General features: G+C 41.3%; 1 protein-coding gene across 2 annotated transcripts in view; it reads right to left on the bottom strand.

Annotated features, from left to right (window-relative positions):
* Positions 1 to 253: 253 nt before the first annotated feature.
* The window catches only part of tnfrsf21 (tumor necrosis factor receptor superfamily, member 21), a 32,169-nt gene continuing 12,347 nt past the window's right edge, over positions 254 to 20,075 (bottom strand). For both annotated transcript variants that reach the window (XM_061051332.1, XM_061051331.1), the window contains exons 4-6: positions 8,395 to 8,660; positions 3,330 to 3,609; positions 254 to 2,582 (exon numbers count right to left, since the gene is read on the bottom strand). In XM_061051332.1, the coding sequence (XP_060907315.1) occupies positions 2,353 to 2,582; positions 3,330 to 3,609; positions 8,395 to 8,660 (776 nt within the window). In that variant the 3' untranslated portion in view covers positions 254 to 2,352. The remainder of the gene's footprint in view (positions 2,583 to 3,329; positions 3,610 to 8,394; positions 8,661 to 20,075) is intronic.

Below are 20,075 nucleotides of genomic sequence, written 5' to 3'. Positions count from 1 at the left end.
CCAAAGGCAGGACGCAAACCAGTTGTTTTCTGTACAGATCATCAGTGCAGCACTTTTCTGAAACTTGTATCCATATATCTACAATTGTTTCAACTTTTCTATATCCTACAACAACTTCCACTTCCTTCTCTTTCACCAACTGCCGTCCGTCTGAGTTTTCAAATGAAACTTTATTAACAATTGTCAACGCTCCGTCCCGATTTCACTCGTACAGTGGACACTCATACATACAACATAAATGGTACATAGAGCGTATGACAAATGCTTTGAGTCTTTATTGGTTGATTTAAAGAGATTACATAGTCAGACATACTGGTTACACGTTTAAAATGGAATATTTCTTAAGAAATGTTGTCGTTTTAATAATAGTAACGGCTCAAGTTGTACGAGCATTTCAGATCTTACATCTTCTCTTCATCCTTTTCCAAATAGTTCAAAAGCAACCAGCAGTTTGAGTTCCCAAAGCAACACTCATTCATCATTAACACCGCCATCTTTATTGTAAACGTCCCACAGTCAACAGCAGCACCCCCTCTTCTTTGTCTTCTTTCAGTCTGGGACGTTATAAATAGTCGTTGTGTCAGGCTTAGAGGTGAGTTATCATATGGGGGCTCTGTGACTAAAACAAGTCTGAGCTCTCACAGCACCTGAAAGTTAACTCTCTAAAGTTCAAGACTTCATAGTGCCGCTCCCTAGTTTTACTTGAATAATATTCAACCTGGAAAGAACTGAAGAGTACATTATTTCTTCCACGTTTGAATCCCATAATACAAGTAGACAGGCTTCAAGTACAGTATGGTGAATGCATATCTGACGTCCCCCGCCGGGACATTTTCACATGCTTAGCGGTTGGAAAGACGTGAATGCCCATTTAAAAACATGAAATACAAAAAAGGTCAGGATGCTAACAACAAGATGCTACAACAACATAATCAATGGAACTCAAAGTAGAAAAAAAGATTTAAACAAAATCAAAAGTGAGATAACGTCATTTATGGATAAAAGGGAAAACGAGGGACACAGGAAATACATGACTGCTTCTCCAGTAGACTAGTAGAATTAGTGCTTCATTATTCAGTTTTAATAACTACATGGAGCGTTTAGTGAGATAACATTGCATGATTCCCATACGTACACTCAGACATCCACTTGATCAACATGAAGCTCCAAAATGTACCGAGAACACTTTTTCAATGCTACATTTGTTGAGGCGAGCGCGACTGGCAACAAGAGATGGGTGTGCGTAACACTGGAAGAAGTGTCCATGAGTCCGACAGTGGCTTCCCAAAGCGATGCATCCAAACTGTTTCAGATGTTTGCTTTGGTTCAAGAAAGGCAGGATATGGGTGAGGAACACCACTCGTCCTATCGTTCAGTTTGTAGTTTTCTAAGCCTCTGTCCAAAAGTGGAAAACTTCTCAGGCAAAGTCAGACATTGTGTTATTAGATAAGGTTAATAGAACTACTGAAGTAATACTGGATCATTTTGAAGATTCATCCAATATTTCTCATTTATGGCTATGCTCCAGAGCAGCAGGGTCAGCCCCCCTCTATTCAATCAGCGCCCCCTGCTGGTCTGGCAAAGTGGTTACAAGCTACAACGCAAAGACCCCACCGAGGGTCTGCTCGAGGAACAGGCAAAAGGGAGGAGGAGGAGGCGAGAAGAAAAGGCAGGAGGCTCAAGAGAAGAGACATGAAATAAGCTAAGCCACAGGACTCATGTGATTGACTATACACCATGTAAAACAGTAAAGAAGAAAAGAAGTGTCATTCAGAGGTTTGAGCTCATGTGATGTTCTCCGTCTTGCAATCAAGTCAGCTGTAAGTTATTCTTTTTTTAAAGGCAAGGCAGCGCCTGAATGATTGGCAAAACATACATGATTAATCCTTTACAAAGTGAAGGCATTGGCTGGTTAAGCTAGAGAAAGTGCATCTTGTGTTTTCCATATATTCAGCTATACCCTCGGTACACACAGAGACTCTTTTTGCTCGTTAATCATTTCACAATACTTGTGCGACAGCAGATCACACGAGGCTGTACCTAATGTGAGAAAGTTTAAAAACCACTCCTTTACTGTTACACTGAGAGTTCTTTGAGCTTTGACCCGGCAGCATGTCAGAAAAAGAAGTTGATTGGAAGGAGTGACAGTGTGTACACAGAAGAAGATGGAGGGTAAATATTGAGGAGAGTCATTCAAGTGACCTTATTTAAAACACCAAGCTCATATGTGGCCTCAGAGTAACATCAGAATGTGTCCATCCAGATATAAACCCATGCTTAAAGTGAACCAGAAATCCCTTTGTTTCATTTTATTCTGTGTTGCTATTCATCCTCAGTATTCCTTCTCGCCCACTACAAGAGGTCAGGGAGGTGGCTGTAGACTGAGTCCAGCAGAGTCTGGCTCGCCTCCTGACTCTTGATTCCTGCGATCTCAAACAGCTGGCCCAGCTTGTCCTCGGCAGCCGGGATCTCCTCGATGAGGTGCAGCTCCTCCGGGTTCAGGATGTGCAGCATGTCATCAAAGATGGGCTGCAGGTCACACGGGTCGAGGCGCACCTGCCTGAGCACAGTGTCTTTCTTCTCTGCACGGGAAACAGAGAGGGCAGACTTTTTGTTATCTTTTAAGGCTTGAGCACCAGCATGAAACGTGTGCATGTTGTGTTAGCATGCTAATGCTAGTGATCTTTATTATGCTCGTATCTTCACACTGCATGTAAATTTACCTGAAATGAGCGTGATCTAGAAACACAGTTAAGCAGTGAGTACAGTATGTTATTCTTCTTTTCTCTAGTCCCTCAATTAAACAACTTTTATACACGAGGGGAGGAGTCAGCCGGCCGTCCCGGCGATGTAAACAAAGTGAAGATAGGACTCTGAAAACTCTGAAAACATCACAGACAGTGGGACTCGGGTGTTACACCCATTGTAGACAGTCATGACTCACAGAGTTATTTTCTGAGGATATACTTGATTTCTACATTTAAGTGTGACTTAATCACATATAAAGACTTTAAGCTTTTAAATCAGTATTTTTAAATAATCATGAGAACAAATGACTCTCAGTGATGTGTAAGGTTTTGTAGTTATGAACCAACATTGCATTCTGCACCATATTTGTAGTCTACCTCAGCTCTACAGATAATTGTAGTCTTTAGCCCATCGTTTCGATTTCTGGCATGAAACTAGAATTTTTAAAAATGTGTTTAAAACAAGGGCTGTAAATGCTAATGCCCTAATGTCATGCCACAGAGTCTTCCTGCTGCTGCTGCTAGAAAACAATGGTCTAAAGGTACCCAAAGTGAACAAAGGAGTGAACAAGCGACTCTCACCTTTGGTAATGAAGGAGCCATTCCTGCTGAGAGCAGAGTCTTTGCTGGAGGTGGAGTCACAGCGAAGCAAGGGCTCCGATTCATCGGGGAAGAAGCCTTTGATGCGATCCACCGGTGACTGCTCCAGGGCGACACCGCTGACCCGGCCCACGCTCCCACAACTGCTGCTGCTGCTGCTGTGGGAGCCACTGCCGATGCTGCTGGGAGACTCTGTTGGCTTGTGGATCGGGCTGAGACTTTGGCTTACATTCACTGAGGCCATCAGCTGGTTGATGTCACACTACAGGTTAGAAACAGAAAAATAACGTTGACAGAGATGACAGCTGACTTTTTAAAACGTTGTACCTTTCCATCCATACTTAAACTTTTCTCTCCATCATGTTCTCATCCTTATCCTCACTCTCTATCTTTGCCTTTTTATGCAATCATACAACTCATATATTTACTCCCTGTATCTCTCACCCCTTCTTTGTTCAAATTTATCGCCACCTTCTTAATCTTTCTTCTTTTAAATGTACAATTTTATTTGATATTTACATTAAAATATCTACATTCATTAAAAAAAGATTAAACCCATGTTATATATATTTTTTGTTGAGTTCTTAGATTACCTCAAATATTTCCAACAGCTGAAACTGTTAGAATAATTATGAAGGTGGTGCTTTTAGACCAATACTGAACCTCCAGTTACGTCATACACATTCAGGGATTCACGACTTCATCACCTGCCTTTCCCTCCTTAATGCTCCTCCCAAGCCGAGGAGGGGAAAGACTAGACAGGTGAGACATAAACAAACAAACAAACAAACAAAAGAGGAAACAAAGGGCTGATTTTATTTTGGGCCTGGAGGTTGGTTTGTTCAACCCTTTCATGTTCATCACCATCGGCTCAAGTCCAGAGCTCCAGCACACACACACACACACACACACACACACACACACACACACACACACACACACACACACACACACACACACACACACACACACACACACACACACACACACACACACACACACACACACACACACACACACACACACACACACACACACACACACACACACACACACACACACACACACACACATTTTAAAATCTGGTTCATTAAGGATCATCAAGGTCAGATGCCTTTGTCTCTTTCTGTTCTCAAACTTGATCCTGTTGTAGAAAATATTTGACTGTCAGGACAACAATCATGCTCTGGTCTGATTAATACACTCACTCCTTCCATGCACCAAACATTTCTATTTGATATCCTATCAGTCCAGTTACACAGCAAAACGACTTGTGCCTGATATCATCTGCTCATTATTAATCTGTGATGACAGACAACGTCACAACAAATTAACTGAGAAGCCGAGACACTGGGCACCAGCCAACTGTGTGTCTTTACAAACTAGAACAAGCCAGTGACTGTGCAGGGCTGACCTTGGACAGTGCCGTCAAGGGCATACATTAAATCACAGGAAAGGAAAGGGTCATGAATACATTGTCCCCCATATTTATGCTTTCTGTTTCAGTGTGTAGAGTTAACAGTACAACATCAGCGAGGATACTTCTTCAAGGGGAATTACTGAGGTATGAGTTTAAGCAACCTGTCACTCAATTCACACCAATGATTGTGGAAATTGTTGATTTGCATATTGTGTATGGATAGTATGGATTGTTTCTTTCTTGACAAAAGAATTTAATCTCTAGCCACTGAATATGACTATAGAGCTATAGTCATTTCAGATCATGGTCCCTTGGTTATGAAACTATGTATTCCTAACATACAATCAACATACAGTTCATGGAGATTTAAATCATGGCTTCTTTCAAATCATGACCTTGTCACTTTTATATCAAGCGAGATTGAACTTTTTCTTGACAACAATCAAGAGGTAATACTCTCATTGGATGCTGAAAAAGCATTTGATCAGGTGAAGTTAGACTATCTTTTAAAGATCTTTGAATGATTTCATTTTGGCGCTAAATTTAAATCCTGGATTAAAATGTTAAATACTTTTCCAATGGCTGCAGTCTGTACTAATAAGTCTACATATTTCAAACGAGGCGCTCGACAGGGTTACCCTCTTCTTCCCTGTCACACTTAAAACACTTGTATTAGCCTTGAAACACAGCTCTGCTAAGGGGATCCACCGGATACAGATGACATGTTGTTGTATCTATTAGAGCCCCTCTCAAGTCTTCCTGAATTATAAAATCTACGTACATAATTCGGAAACAAATCTGGATAGAAGGAGTGAACTAAAGCCCATCACTCCTGTAGATAAGACAAACTTTGGGTCAACTCAATGTTTTAGATACTTAGGTATATGGCTCACACTTGGTAAATGGTAAATGGACTTAAGCTTATGTTTACACCGCATGTCAACACTGATGTAAGGTGTTGCTATGTAGTGAGACCATCAGAAGTAACTAATCCCATTCAAACGCCGTAGAGCTTCAGTGTCTTGCCCAAGGATGCAGCAGACATGTGGCTGCAGGAGCTGGGGATTGAACCCCCAACCGTATGGTTGCGAGACGACAAATCTACCAACTGAGCACAAAGATTTTTCCAAGACAAATGTTCCACCTTTGTTATCAAGTCTTAAGCAGGAGAGCTGTGATCCCCTGCCTCTCTCTACTTAGTTTGAAGAATCAATGCCATCAAGATGAAATGACTTTAACATTTTCATACCATTTAAAACTGTTAAGATTTATTTAAAAAAACAAGATCTTTTAAGGATTTTAACGTCTTGTAAAATTCCTCAGTCTTTACTATGGCTCATGATTTTATGATCTGCCTGTAACTCACATTCTGAAAAATGCTCTATAAAAAAATCTATATTTTAAATTACTGTGATTTTCTCACTTGTACGGTTTCAGTGGGAGACGGACTCAAAGTAAAGTTGGCCGGCCATTCTTAGAGGAAATGTGTTCATAGAGCTTGTTTACGGGGATTTCAAGAAGACTCAGACATTCATCAAGGTTTTCTTGTTCTTAGAGAATCAAAAGAAGAAACACTCAGGAGCTAATTATGTCATTATGCAGATCACAATGCACAGCAATGTCTGAGCAAAATGATTGACCATTCTGTTTTCCTATCTTTTGCACCTTTTGCATCATTACATATCATTTATAAATACATATCATATTTTAACGATGCAATGTTGTCATTAAACTACAAAGTGTCAGGTCATGAATAGGAACTAAGCACTTAGGTAACAATTTAAAAAAAAACTTTACCTTTACACACGGTTATTTCATTGAATCTGTCACGTTGCATCATTTAAAAAAGTAACCCACATAAAAATGACATGTATGTATAGTTAATTGTGATGATACATAACACAGACACTAGATGGCGCCAAAAGACTGTAAGTGTTTCAATTTTATTGAGGTAGAGCCTTCAGTTATGAGGACCCTCTCCTCTGGAATCATCTACCGGGGTCCAGAGTGAATGAGACAGGCCAGACTCGTGTTGAATAGAGAACATTTTATGAGTTTTTGTGGACATTATGACTGACATTTTATCTTTAAAGAGAGTTCTCTTATATTCTTGGATTGTAGACCAGAGGATTATTTTTATTCTGGACGTCACTGTTTGCTTTGTTTTAGATTTATCACTGTATATCACTGTTGTTGTTTTTTCTTTTACCAATCTTTATGGCAGAGTGGCCAGATGGAAAAAAAGCAGCTAAAGGACAGTCAGACTGCCAGAAACAAGATAATATATGGTCTGATGAAACCAATAATCAGTCCCTCCAGGATGTTGGGATGTAAAAAATAAACACAAATTAAACCAATCCCTGTGAATTTTATCCAATCACCTCAACCTTTCTGCAAATTTGACCAATCAAAATAGTTTCTGTAGTAATAGTTTCCCTGTGAAAATGTTGAGCCATATGTCACCAAAGTTTGACCAAACTCACTTCTTTATGCAGATGCAGACACAAACCTCGCACATTTACCTACAAAAATTACAGCTAAGGACCGTGCAATGCAATTCCCCGATGTTCTTCACCAAAGCGGGGATAAACTTTTTTGCAACACGTACAGCGTTGTGGTGGAACACAAATAAAAGTCATCGATTTACCGCAAAAGTCATCGATTTACCGCAAAACACACCAGCAGACTGAGACTGAAACACGCAGACAACATACAAGACAAATCACAGACAGAGGCTGTTGCATCCAGATCGATTGCAACCAGATCAAACGGTGTGTGTGCTCCTGCGTGCATTAATGAAAATAGTTACAGTTAACAGTTAATAAAAAGTCGTAAAATGTTTAAAGTGGTTTAAAAGCTTAAGGCAAAATATTAATTTGGATGTGCAGGGACTGGGCAACTGGTCAGGGTTTAGGGAAAGCTGAAAATACAGAGTTATCCTTAATGAAAACCTGGCCCAGAGTGCTCAGGACCTCAGACTGGGCTGAAGGATCACCTTCCAACGGGACAATGACCTTAAGCTCACAGCCAAGACAATGCATGAGTGGCTTAGGGACAACTGTATGAATGCCTTTGAGTAGCCCAGCCAGAGCCCTGCGTTGAAACCAATCAAACATCTCTAGAGAGACCTGAAAATTGCTGTGCACCCATGGTGGACAAATGTGCTTCAACTATATACTGAATGAAGGGTCTGAATACTTATGTCAGTGTGATATTTCAAGTTTTTATAAATTTGCATACATTTCTAGAATTCTGTTTCCACTTAGTCTTTATGGTTTATTGAGTGTAGAATGATGAGGACACCATAAGGCTGCAACTAAATAAAATGTGAAAAAAGTGAAGGGGTCTGAATACTTTCTGTATGCTGTACAAGTCTGAATTCCAACTTTCGGGAGGCGTTCCTGATTAAATATCAGACCGGCAACTCGGAATTTCCAACTTGTGATGAACCAATGGAACGCACCACTAGTTTAGACTTTTCTCAGCTTCTTAAAAACAAATTTAAGAAGAACCAAAGATGTCGGTGAATGAGCCTTAATGTGTACTTCAGCTTGCTGCTTTGAAGTTGACAGAGCTGAAACCATGTCTTCAATGGAATATCATGTCCACCCCTCCTTCTCAGCCTACCTGTGGGTTGTCCTCCAGGACACAGCGGATCTTCTCCACCACATCAATGCGTCGCTGTCGGTGAAGGGCATTTATAAGCTTGGCCAGGTTGGCTTCGCTGTCCCGGATGGTCCAGTGCTGCAGGGCAGCGTACGCTCGCTCATTATCTGATGAGTAGCCGTTGGAGAAGGCTGCCACCTCCCTCTCAGTGGCATTGGCCAGCATCTGATAGATGTCGATCCACTGTGTACCCACATTGGCCGCCACCAGCTTCAAGATATCAACGCCTGAGAAGAGCAAAAGAAAAGTAAATCAGCCAGAGTAGACAAAGTAAAGTAAAACTTGCATCCTGGATAAGCAAAGAATATTCAAAGAAAACTAAGATGGATTGTAATCACTTTTTTGATCAGGCTATCCAAGATGCAGTAAACTGTCAGTGAAAGGTAAAAGAAAATCTCGTCTACAATTTTATTGACGCTTTTATCCAAAGCGACGGACATCAGAGAGTAAGTACAACACAATCTAGGATGTAGAGAGGAGGAAACAACGACAGTAAGTGAAAACAAACAGCTTTAATTCTGATCGGACACACAGGTGCTGACAGGAAGTGACCAGAGGTGCTGACAGGAAGTGACCAGAGGCAGAGTACAACATTGAAATCTGTTCTTGAGAGTTCTTATCAGCATCAAAACCATTCCTAAATATCGTTATTATCAAAACCATCATCATAATCATAGTAATCATCACTATCATTAAGTTAGTAGGTATTCATAAAGAGCTGGGTCTTTAGCTTTTTCTTAAAGGTGCAGAGGGACTCTGCAGATCGAATGGAGTTTGGAAGTTCATTCCACCACCGGGGGGCGACAGAGGAGAAGAGTCTAGTCAGAGACTTAGGACCCTGTTGTGAAGGTTGGATCAGACGCCTTTCATTGGCAGAGCGTAGTGGGCGGGAGGGAGTGTAGACCTGGATGAGAGAGTTAAAGTAAGGAGGAGATGTTTCTGTGTCTGTTTTGTAAGCGAGCAGCAGAGTTTTAAATTTGATGTGAGCAGTAACTGGGAGCCAGTGTAAGGAGATGAACAGCGGAGTGACATGTGCTCTTTTAGGAAGGTTGAAGACCAGTCGTGCTGCTGCATTTTGTATCATCTGCATATAGTTTACAGGTAAAGGAAATACTAATAATACCTTTATTTGTATAGCGCTTTCTAAAACAAGTTACAAAGCAACAGTTGATAAAATATTACAGAACATAACGCACAGTTATATAACCATGAAATCAATACAGAAATAATGAGTTTTTTAAAAGTGACGGTGTGTTCCCTTCCCTGATCTCCACCGACATGCACAAAGTGTACAGTACGAGGGCACATTTACATTTGCTTTAAATTACTGCCACCTTGTTTCATTATTCAAAATGAATCAGTCAAATATCAAAGCTTCAGCTAAATTATAAAAAACTAAATGTATGAACTTATTTAAAAAACATCTTTACTGATTCTGAAGCACTCTATAGTACCTTGTCATTTCAGTGATTGAACATTTTGTTGAGCCCTAGGTTGATCCCTGAATCAGGGTCTAGTGCCTAAATAAGGGATTTACAGAGATTGGACTGGAGAGATTAAACAGATAAGCAAGTTGTTGTAAGTTTATTTGGACACTTGATGATCAACAATATTCCCCTCTTCTGAATCTGAATCAGCTGAACCTCAAAGGTAAACCTTTTACCAAACTTTACACTGGCTTCCCAAACATTTTAGAATACAATTCAAGAGTCTTGTTAGTATTTTTTAAATCCCTGCATGGACAGGCGCCGGCCGATTCTACAGCATTAGGGCGCACTCACACTAGGCAAAGTTGTCCTGCTTAAGCACGACTGCCCCCCCTCTCCATTCTCCCGCTGGCCTGCACTCAGGTTACCTCTTGCACATAATTATATGCCACACATAAAAGGCTTTACGTGATCATGAAGCGGGCTTAGTTTACAAGACAAACATTGGTTAAAAACAAAGCAGTCATGTACTCATATGTAAAATCTGTCCTCCCCTTTTGGTGCCTGTTCCCCAGGACTTCTGGCTCATCCTGTGATTTGAATTAGCTAATTACATGTGGGTCTGCTATTTCTAATGCAACGACAGTGTCCAATTTGTTTGTTTTGTTTTGTTTTGTTGTTTGTCTCATTTGTTTGTAAAGTTATCTGTTATCTTTTTGTGTGTGTCGTTCTGTTCAAACTGTCCTGTTATTGTACATTTGTTTCATGTTTTTTGTTTTTCTTGTCAGTACCTGCCTTAGGACTACGGATGAAATTTAGTTTTTGTGCTAATTCCGGCATATTTACATGGATACTATGTTGTTGATATGTTGATTAATGTGCACTGTCCTAATTAAATAAATAAATGAAATGAAAGACAGATGGACTCGAAAAAATTTATAAAATCAAAGCCATCAGTCAAGTCTGCGTCCGCAAATCAGAGAAAAACACATTGAACATGACGGCTACTTCACTGACTTTGTGTCTTATTTTGAGTCATGTTAGTCAGATACAGACAGAACACTCCGGGGATTTCTCCATAATGAAGTCTGTCAGCGTTGTGTACCTGTGTTTGTGCTCGTGCATGAACTGTAACGTGCTGAAGCACACCTCTTCTAAGCGTGCCAGGGACAAAGAAGTGTACCGTGTTTGAAACCAGATCGGAGCAGTCACACTAATCAAACAAACTGGACTTTAAGGCTGAAGCGTGGTTAGTCACGGTACAGATTGCCTTGTGTGAGTGTGTCCTTACTCCTCTCTTACTCCTCTGATCGGGGTTGAGATGAATAAACTATTGTGAATCCTGGAGGGACTCTGAGGACCTCGCGTGCCAGCCCTCTGTTTGAAGAGCTTGTTGACTCACATCCCCTGCACTCGCCATATAACACACAGCGACAGAAGAGTAATCCCCCTGCCCCGCCCGCATGCCTCACTGCCAGTTGACCATGTTTAAATGACCTATATAAGTCACGTGATGATTCAGCATGTCAGCCAGCCAATGTCATTATGTGTTTGCACTGGAAAGTAGTAGTATCGTGTATGTGTGTGTGTGTGTGTGTGTGTGTGTGTGTGTGTGTATTAGAATGTGTGCATTTGTGACTGTAGTGTAGACTTGTAAACTCTCTGAACCTTTAGTGCTTCTGTCACTTCCTGTCTTTTTTAGTTACATGTGTGAGTTGGTTTAGATCTCCTCTCTCATGTATTGTTCATTGTTGCATTTGTCTTGAAATCTGTGTGTCTTGATGGATGTCCATCTTGCTGGCTGCAAACAAATGTACCTGAACCAGGAAATAACTGGAATGTCAAGTTGTTCTCTGATTGCATCTAGTATAAATCAGATCATCGCATGTTCATACAAAATATGAACTTCTCTTAAGGCCATCACATTAGTCAAGTGTCATTTTATAGCAAATAATAAGACACTGAATTTGTCAACATGTATTGTGTGTCCCCTAATGTGTCCTATCCTGGACTATTGCTGCTCTTATTAGTCAGGTGATGTTTTGCATTTTGCACTTTATAACTTTGGTAAGGTAACCACCTACAGTTAGGATAAGATATATTTTATTGTCCCATTGGGGAAATTTTCCTTAGATGCCGTCCATTTTACAAGCAAGTGGAAAAACGTCTGAAAGGCACAGAGCCCGGGTCTTATATGTCCGTGCCATTCCAAGGCTCAGGTAGCTACATTTTGTAATCAGCAAGCTCGTCAAGTTGAAAACCAAAATAAAGGGAGAAAAGAAACGTTATCAGTAACTATTATGTGTTTTTGTAGATAAGTAGAATGGATCAACAGTTAGTTAGTATTGTGGATATGCTGAATCATTCAATACATTGCTTCTTTATCGCAACAATATGTAACTGTTCCACCTAACAATAATATTATTAAAGTTGATAGTACAATGACTTTCAACAGTGAGAAGAGTGTCCCTCCCATGTCCACAGCGCGGACCAATCGACAGCTATTAGCAAGTGCGTACGGTTTCAGTTCACACAGCAGCCTTCAGCCATTTACTGTTTGACACAATGAACGAGGCTAAGAGACAAATGGGACGGTGACGGTGTAGCTAAGAAGAGAAAAAGAAAGAGGCTAGTTATAATTTTCAGTTAAGAGTGAGAGTGAAGGCCCAAACCCACCACAGCTTATCTAAGCATGACAGGCATATCTCTGCACACAGCAGATCTCAACAGTTCTGTATGAAGCTAGGATATCCCTGTGACTGGCGCTGACATGTTGCAAATATGCAACCAGAATCTGCACACTAGTAAGTGGCTGGAAGACCCACAGAAGTTAGGTCACACACATTGATTGTTTACAATACAAAGTCAGACTCAGGGTGCACTCACACTAGGCAAAGTTGTCCCGCGCTTAAGCACGATTGTCCCCCCTCCTCATTCCACCGCTGGCCTGCACTCACACTGCTCCAGGACTAACCCGGCCTGAGCATGGTTACCTCTTGTTCATAACGTCGTAATACAACACATGCATGTGTTAGACATATCACTCCAGGATTTCTCAATAATGAAGGCTGTCCACGTTTTGTGCCCATTCAAAGAAGTGTACCGTGCTGTCGCACAGATCAGAGCACTCACACTGGTCAAACAAACTGGACTTTAGGGGTGAAGCGTGCTTAGGCACAGTACGTATTGTCCAGTGTGATTGCCCCCTCAGAGGGCAGAACAAAATCGCAACTGGGGGAGGGGTTACTGCCCTTTGTGATGTCATGAAGGGAAAATCTTCAAACGGCCTGTTTGAGCACACATTTTCTGAAAAGTGGAGCAGGCAGAAGACGTACCAGAAAAACATGGTAAAGTGTACTTTGTATTATATGCGACCTTTAACCCCCTCCAGCTGTGGTGGCTGTCAATATTATAGATTGTGCTGCTTCACTTTGTGATATTATTCTTTACGCTGCAGAAATCAATCCACCATCTCTTATCCCAATCTGTCCCTTAAATGTTAACAAGACTGGATCAATCCCTATTTTAACTGGATGCCGTTCTGTTTTTAGGGCTACTAAACAGCAACAAAACATCAACTTACATTTCATTACTGTTTCCCCTGTAGGTCATTCAACTCATCTTATCACATAGCCTTCTCATGTTGACTTAAACCTTTAAAAAACACAACAACATTTGTAAGAGCACAACAGAAACTTTATACCTCCATACCACCCAGGCCACCCACACACCCACCTACTTAAATCTGCTCCTCACAATCAAACACAGGCTGAACTGAGCACAGGGTACCTCAGCCCACCCTGTTATAGCACAGCGCAATATATTCTAATATGTGGCTTCCTACTGGGCTTGGATGTGGAACTTGGCATTATTAACAGTGTAGATGTTTAACAAGGGAGGATGTTGGACAGCTTCATGTTTTCCTCACAATCTACATCATAGTTTAGAATGAAACGTGGTAAATAATATAGCTAGTGACTGCATTAGGCTGCATTTAAACTCTGCTCAACATGTTCAAAGGTATATCATAGGGTCATACAGGTGGCGTGTCTTACAGACTTTTTAAATTGATTTTTTGAATAATAGTCCATAAATAAAACACAGCAAATGAAAGCGATCAATCTATACATAGGTACAAATGCTGTCAAGATGACTCCAAATGTTGCAGGAAGGGACCCCAAGGTTCTTCCCATTTATGTTTACATTTTGAATTATTAGTTCGCAAATTCTCCATGTGTATCACTGAAACCAGTTCATGCAACCAGTATCTGAAGCATGGTGGAGTCGGTGGCTTCCAGTCTTTGAGTATCTGTTTTATTGCTAATACCATGCACATCAGCAGAGCTGTTTGGATATGTGAAGGAAGCAATGCGGAGTCCTCTGAGGCTCCAAAGAGAGCCAAGTCTCTGTCAGGAGAGAGAGTTCTCTGATAAACCCTCAGAGAAAAACAAAAAGATTCTTGACCAGAACTGATACATTAATGGACAATCCAAAAATAAATGCAGCAAAGTACCATCTTTTGAATTACATTTATCACATAGTGAACTAAGAGAAGGGTACAACTTATGAAGCATGACTTTAGAAGTCTTACAGACTTAAAACATAACAAATATTGATCGTTTTCACACCTTTAGTTTGTTTGCTGTGGTCCGAATCATGGACCAATTTGTTACAATGTTGCATAATTACCTCAAGTTAGGTCTGTGTTCACTCATTTACAAGAGGACATAAATGTGTGATGCGGAAGGGAAATGCTCTCTGATGAGTCTGGAAAAGTCCCTGAAGTAAAAAAGACTAGTTGACTCCAGTGGCAGAAAAAACAGGTTGATTTGTCTCTGGTCCCTGGTTTTTATATTGTTTGCATTTATCACTGTAGGTAAACATCACACCAAAGACGCTCATGGGGACAATGGGGGCGGCTGTGGCTCAGTTGGTAGAGTCGTTGACTTTCAAGGGTTCGAGGGTTCGATCCCCAGCTCCTGCAGCAACCTGTCTGATGTGTCCTTGGTCAAGACACCGATATTGCTCCAGTTGCTTCGTCATCGGCGTGTGAATGCTTATGAATGGATTAGTTACTTCTGATGGTTCCTGTTCTTACTACAAACAATCTGGACGATAGTCCAAAGAAAAAGCAGGCCCGAGACCCAATCTTAGTACGGTTGTTTGGTTTGCACCAGGGTCGCGTCGGTCTAATTTGTTAATCAAGTTGATCTTCAAACTACAAGCATTGCTGGAGCTTTTCGACCTCTTCAAGCCTTTCACTCTTCATTGGTGAAGTTGTGCCAGAAAATCCCGCTCTGCTTCTTCAGACTTCAGTGAGCTATCAAGATCTTTATATCTAAAACAAACAGGAATGCAACTCCCTCCATGTCTTTATTTGCTTAGTTTTAAAGCATGGCTAGGAAATGGTAGCAGGTTCCCAAATTTCTGATTTAGCGTCTCTAGAGTCAACAACAGCAACTTTGAAAGAAGCAACCACACAAATGATCCTTACTCATTTTGTCAGCACCATTACCACTTAGGCCAACGTCTGTGGTGTGAGGAGTAGTTATCCTAACCAGCAGAGTCAAGAACCCTTTTCACACATACGGAAATCTCCTGAAAAACTCTGGATATTAGTCTACCCTGAGGTTCTTTAGGCTATTTGTAAAGGCAAACACACGCATTTTTCGCACAGACTTTACCCGGAGTTTCTCCAGCCAGACCCCTAGTATTTTTTCCGCAAAAAATCTGAGTTAGCTGATGTCTGAACGCGGCCGCATAAACTCCGGAGATTTCAACTCGAGCTCACCTCGAGCCAATGGAAAGAGAATGACGTTTATATAGTGACCGGCTAAAGTGTCTGCACGCGACCTCTACGATCTCCGTGCACGTAATTAAACGGCTGCATTATGTTTTCTGTTCGTCAGTATGTTGTTCTCCTCTCTTTTGTGGATGTTGTCATTCCATTGGACTACACATAGCATTGATATAAAGGCAAATATTCTCATTATAACGTCGTGTAGAGGACTCTGTTGCTACGGCCACTACTTCCGCAAAGTTTATTAACGATGTCTTACCTCGGGAAATCCCCCCCCCCCCGACAGGGAAAGTCCCCCGCTGTGAGGAGCATATGTGAACGGCTAGGACGGGAGAATCTCCGGAGAAGTCCTCCTGTAAATATCTAGATATTATCCGGAGTGCATATGTGAAAAAGGCTAAGCTAACCTTTATTCAACATTTCCATTTCTCTGTTTGACTCCTGTACCTTTCTTTCAGGTAAACAAATAGGCTTTCAGATCCTGGCTATAACAATCTGGCCCACAGCCCTGGAAAGCCCCCATCAAGCCCCACTATGAAGGAGCAGCAGCTTTCACTACTTCCTGACCAGCTTTGAGCAAATGCCAAGCACTTTATGTGTGTGACCTGTGCTTGGATGTTTCCTTTCTTTTGTCTTTATTGCTTGAGTATTTTAACTGCTCCAGTAAAGCGGTATTACGACCTCAAGGGGAGCCAGCCACACACCTTGGAAGGATTAAGAAGCCGTTTTGTTTTATGTTCCATTGAGTAAATAGCAATGTTAAATGGCTTTTTGGGTTGCATGTGCATACATACCTCAACACATAAATACATACACATGGGGTAAGGATTAATCATCGTATCAGGAGAACACACATAAACATAATACACACACACTGAAATGTAAAAGCTCCCTTTAAAGGTGCTCTATGTAGATTTGGAAGTGAAATTTGAAAGTTGGAGACTAAACACACAAACTTTGCTCAAAGAAAAAAATGGGTCCCTGAACACTGTATAGAGCTTTAGAGCTACCAGGAGTAGAGGTGGGGAAAAAAATCAATTTATGTAAAAATCAAGATTCTTCTCATAAGATTTCAAATCAATTCATAACTTTTTTTTGGTGGATAATCCGTCACTCCCTGCTAAGTGCCAGCTCTTTAACTCAGTAGAATGGCAAATAGAGCAACAAGAAATTCAGTCTCACAGATGACTGGAGTAGATCCTGAAGTATGTACTCATTCATAAATAGACTTTGAATCATGAATCCATGAATCATTTTGAATCGAAAGTCAATTCTGAATCAAGTCGTGACCCCAAGAATCAAAATCGAATCGTGAGACACCCAAGGATTCCCAGCCCTAACCAGGAGAGTAACGATGTCACTGTTGCAGGCCCCCCCCCCCCCCCCCACCATAACTTCTATACATTTCTCAAACAAAACTCCACAGTGCACCTTTAAAAATTGGTCATTGATACCTTTAAGTCCTATAAGCGTGGACACAATCACACAGGGATAGGTTCCATCATGACATGCTCCAACACATTTCAACCCAAGGCTGCCTGAAGGACCAAACAATGTATGGGTCTTTCCAAGGAAATGTTAAGGGGAAGGTCAGGGAGGATGGTTGTGCACACAAAGTCAGACATCTAGTCACCTGCTGCCAAGCAAACAAATCGAGTTTCTGTGTTGAAGGCATTCAGAAACAGGAGTGTCACAAAGTGAAGAATGTGAAAGCAGTTAACTGATTTAAGATATCTGTTCTGTAGGAGCCACATTTCCAATACAGTAGTTAACATAGGGCATCTTTCACATGCTGTACCGTAAACATGCATTTTATTCCTATTAACAAACTTTCACTGTTGAGTAGACAAACAACCTTCTCTCCTCTGATGCTGGAAACCTCAACATCCTCATCCTACTTGACCTGAGCGCAGCATTTGACACCATCAACCACCATCAACCACCATTTTTTAACATCAACTGGCTCTGCACTCTCCTGGCTCAAATCATTCCTCTCTGGCAGATATCAGATCATCAGTATAAACAACTGCAAATCCCCCACTGCTCCTCTCTTCCAAGGTGTTCCCCAAGGTTCAGTTCTCAGATCCCTCCTCTTCATCATGTATATGCTCCCCCTTGGTCACATCATCCGCCGCCATGGACTTCAGTTTCACTGCTTTACTGACGACATTCAGCTCCACATTCTCACCAGAGCCATCACTCCTGCCACTCACTTTATCCTCACTGACTGCATCATCGAAGTCAAACTCTGGCTTCCAAGGAAACTTTCTCAAAGTTAACTTCATCATTGGTCCCAAATCCCTCATCCCATAACACATAACTTCTCCCCTCTCCGTCAATGTTTCCAACGTGCTCCCTTTTTTTTTTTCTGCTGGTCGTCTTCTCACACACTCCCACACGTGACATCATCATCCCTGGCCTTCATAACCTCCACTGGCTCCCTATCCCCCAGCGTATCCACTTCAAACTCCTTATTATCACCTTCAAATCCCTCCATAACCTGGCTCCCCCCTGACTGTCTGAGCTCCTCCACCGGCACACTCCCACCCGCACTCTCAGGTCTGCTGATGCAAACCTCCTATGACGTATCAGACCAGCAACTCGGAATTTCTGACTTCCGAGATCAAATGGAACGCGCCATAACCGTCAGTCCTAGGGGGACAGGGTCTTCTTGTCGCTCATTGGACAGTCCCCCTCACTCTCCACCTTCAAGAAATCCCTAAAAACTCACCTCTTCAACATCGCCTACAACCACTAACAATCTGTTTTCATCCTCCTCTTAGACCATTTCTTCTTGTATTGTTTTCACTTTTGTTTTGTTGAGCGTCTTTGAGTACTCCCTATAAAAGCTATAAAAGTGTAATGTATTTTTTATTATTATTATTAAACCCAAATATAATCATATGAAGATTTTCTCGGGACAGGCTTATGGAGTTTTGGAAGGCCATGATGGATTTCTTTTTTGCACATATTTTGTGAGTAAAAGCCAATAAGGGTCAGAGAAGTGAGGACCACTAGTGTAAAGGATCCTGCTGGTTCGATTTCTTGAGCTAATTGCATCTCTCTACAGAAATATTTTAACCTTTAAGTTGTATCCATTTCCAATACAATAAAACACACCTGTTTGAAAACAGTGAAACAATACAAACTATTTTATTCATTTATGCTATTTTCTTTTGATGACGATGGATAATAACTGCTGGACAAGAGTTTGATGATACTAGTGCGAGTAAACCAAAACTTAAAAAACGCTGGTGGCCATAAATAATAGCATTGAGTAAAGCGAGGGGTCTGCAGAGGTCGGTCTGATAGGCATTCAACAGAAACGACATAAATATCTGCGTTAACATAACTTATCTTTAATGTTATAAAAGAAGACAACTAGGTACCTAAAATATCGGGCTAACATAAAAAGACTAACAACACGCCCCCTCAACTAATTTCACCCACCTCATCCCAGAACGAGCACACACACACACACGCACACACACACACACACAGCTTATTCACTCTCTCACACTCTACGTTTACTTCTGTCTATGTCCTCGTCTCCCTGTAAGAGACCAGATTGACCCACTAATGTGCCTTGCCAACCAAACAAAGCCCTGATGCAGCTGAAACCAGATTATTCCAGTTCTCTGTGGTCAGACACCGAGGGAGCAGAGAGAGGGTTTTGCTTGGCTTTATCAGTCTTCTACACATAAACACACAGATACACACACACGTGCAGAGTTTCCCAGTTGTTTCAATGGAAAATCAAGAGCTCAGCTGTGGGCTAAAAGGTACCTGTTAACTGCTACAGTGACATCAAAGTGGAGCTTAAAAATGACCACAGAGAGGAAATATAAAGAGGTCTGGCTCTTCATTTAAAGATAGAGTGAGTAAAAGGAAAATAAAGGAGGAGCTACACATAGAAGATAAGACACCTGGTGAAAACAAACAACAATGGCAGGCTGAGACACACAAAAGGAGGAGAAAATAAGGTACATACAGTAGATTAGAAGAGAGGGGGAAATAAATAGAGATAGGAAGGAGACACTGAGATGAAATAAATGGTAAATGGACTTGAACTTGTTTAGAGTTTGCCTAGTCTTCTGACTACTCAAAGCACGTTTACACCACAGGTCACACCTACACATTCACACATTGAGTCTTACTTCTTTAAGTATTTGGTTACATGGATAAACAACAATCTTTCATTCTAAGTTCACACATTATTCATTTAGTCAGAAAGCTCAATGGGGACCTGAGAGCTGTATGGCAACCTGAGAGTGCGTGGTGGGGGAGTAGATGGTGACACCACAGCGTGATCATGACCTCTCTTGTGTTACCACTGTCCTTTACACCATGTCTATGGGGGATGATTTCATTACAGAAGGTGCCCACAGTGGTGTGATCACTCCACCGCATGGTTC

Source organism: Labrus mixtus, chromosome 12, assembly GCF_963584025.1.
Source record: "Labrus mixtus chromosome 12, fLabMix1.1, whole genome shotgun sequence".
NCBI lineage: Eukaryota > Metazoa > Chordata > Actinopteri > Labriformes > Labridae > Labrus > Labrus mixtus.
The sequence above is the reverse complement of the archived record's forward strand: the minus strand, read 5'-3'. Positions and strand labels throughout refer to the sequence as shown.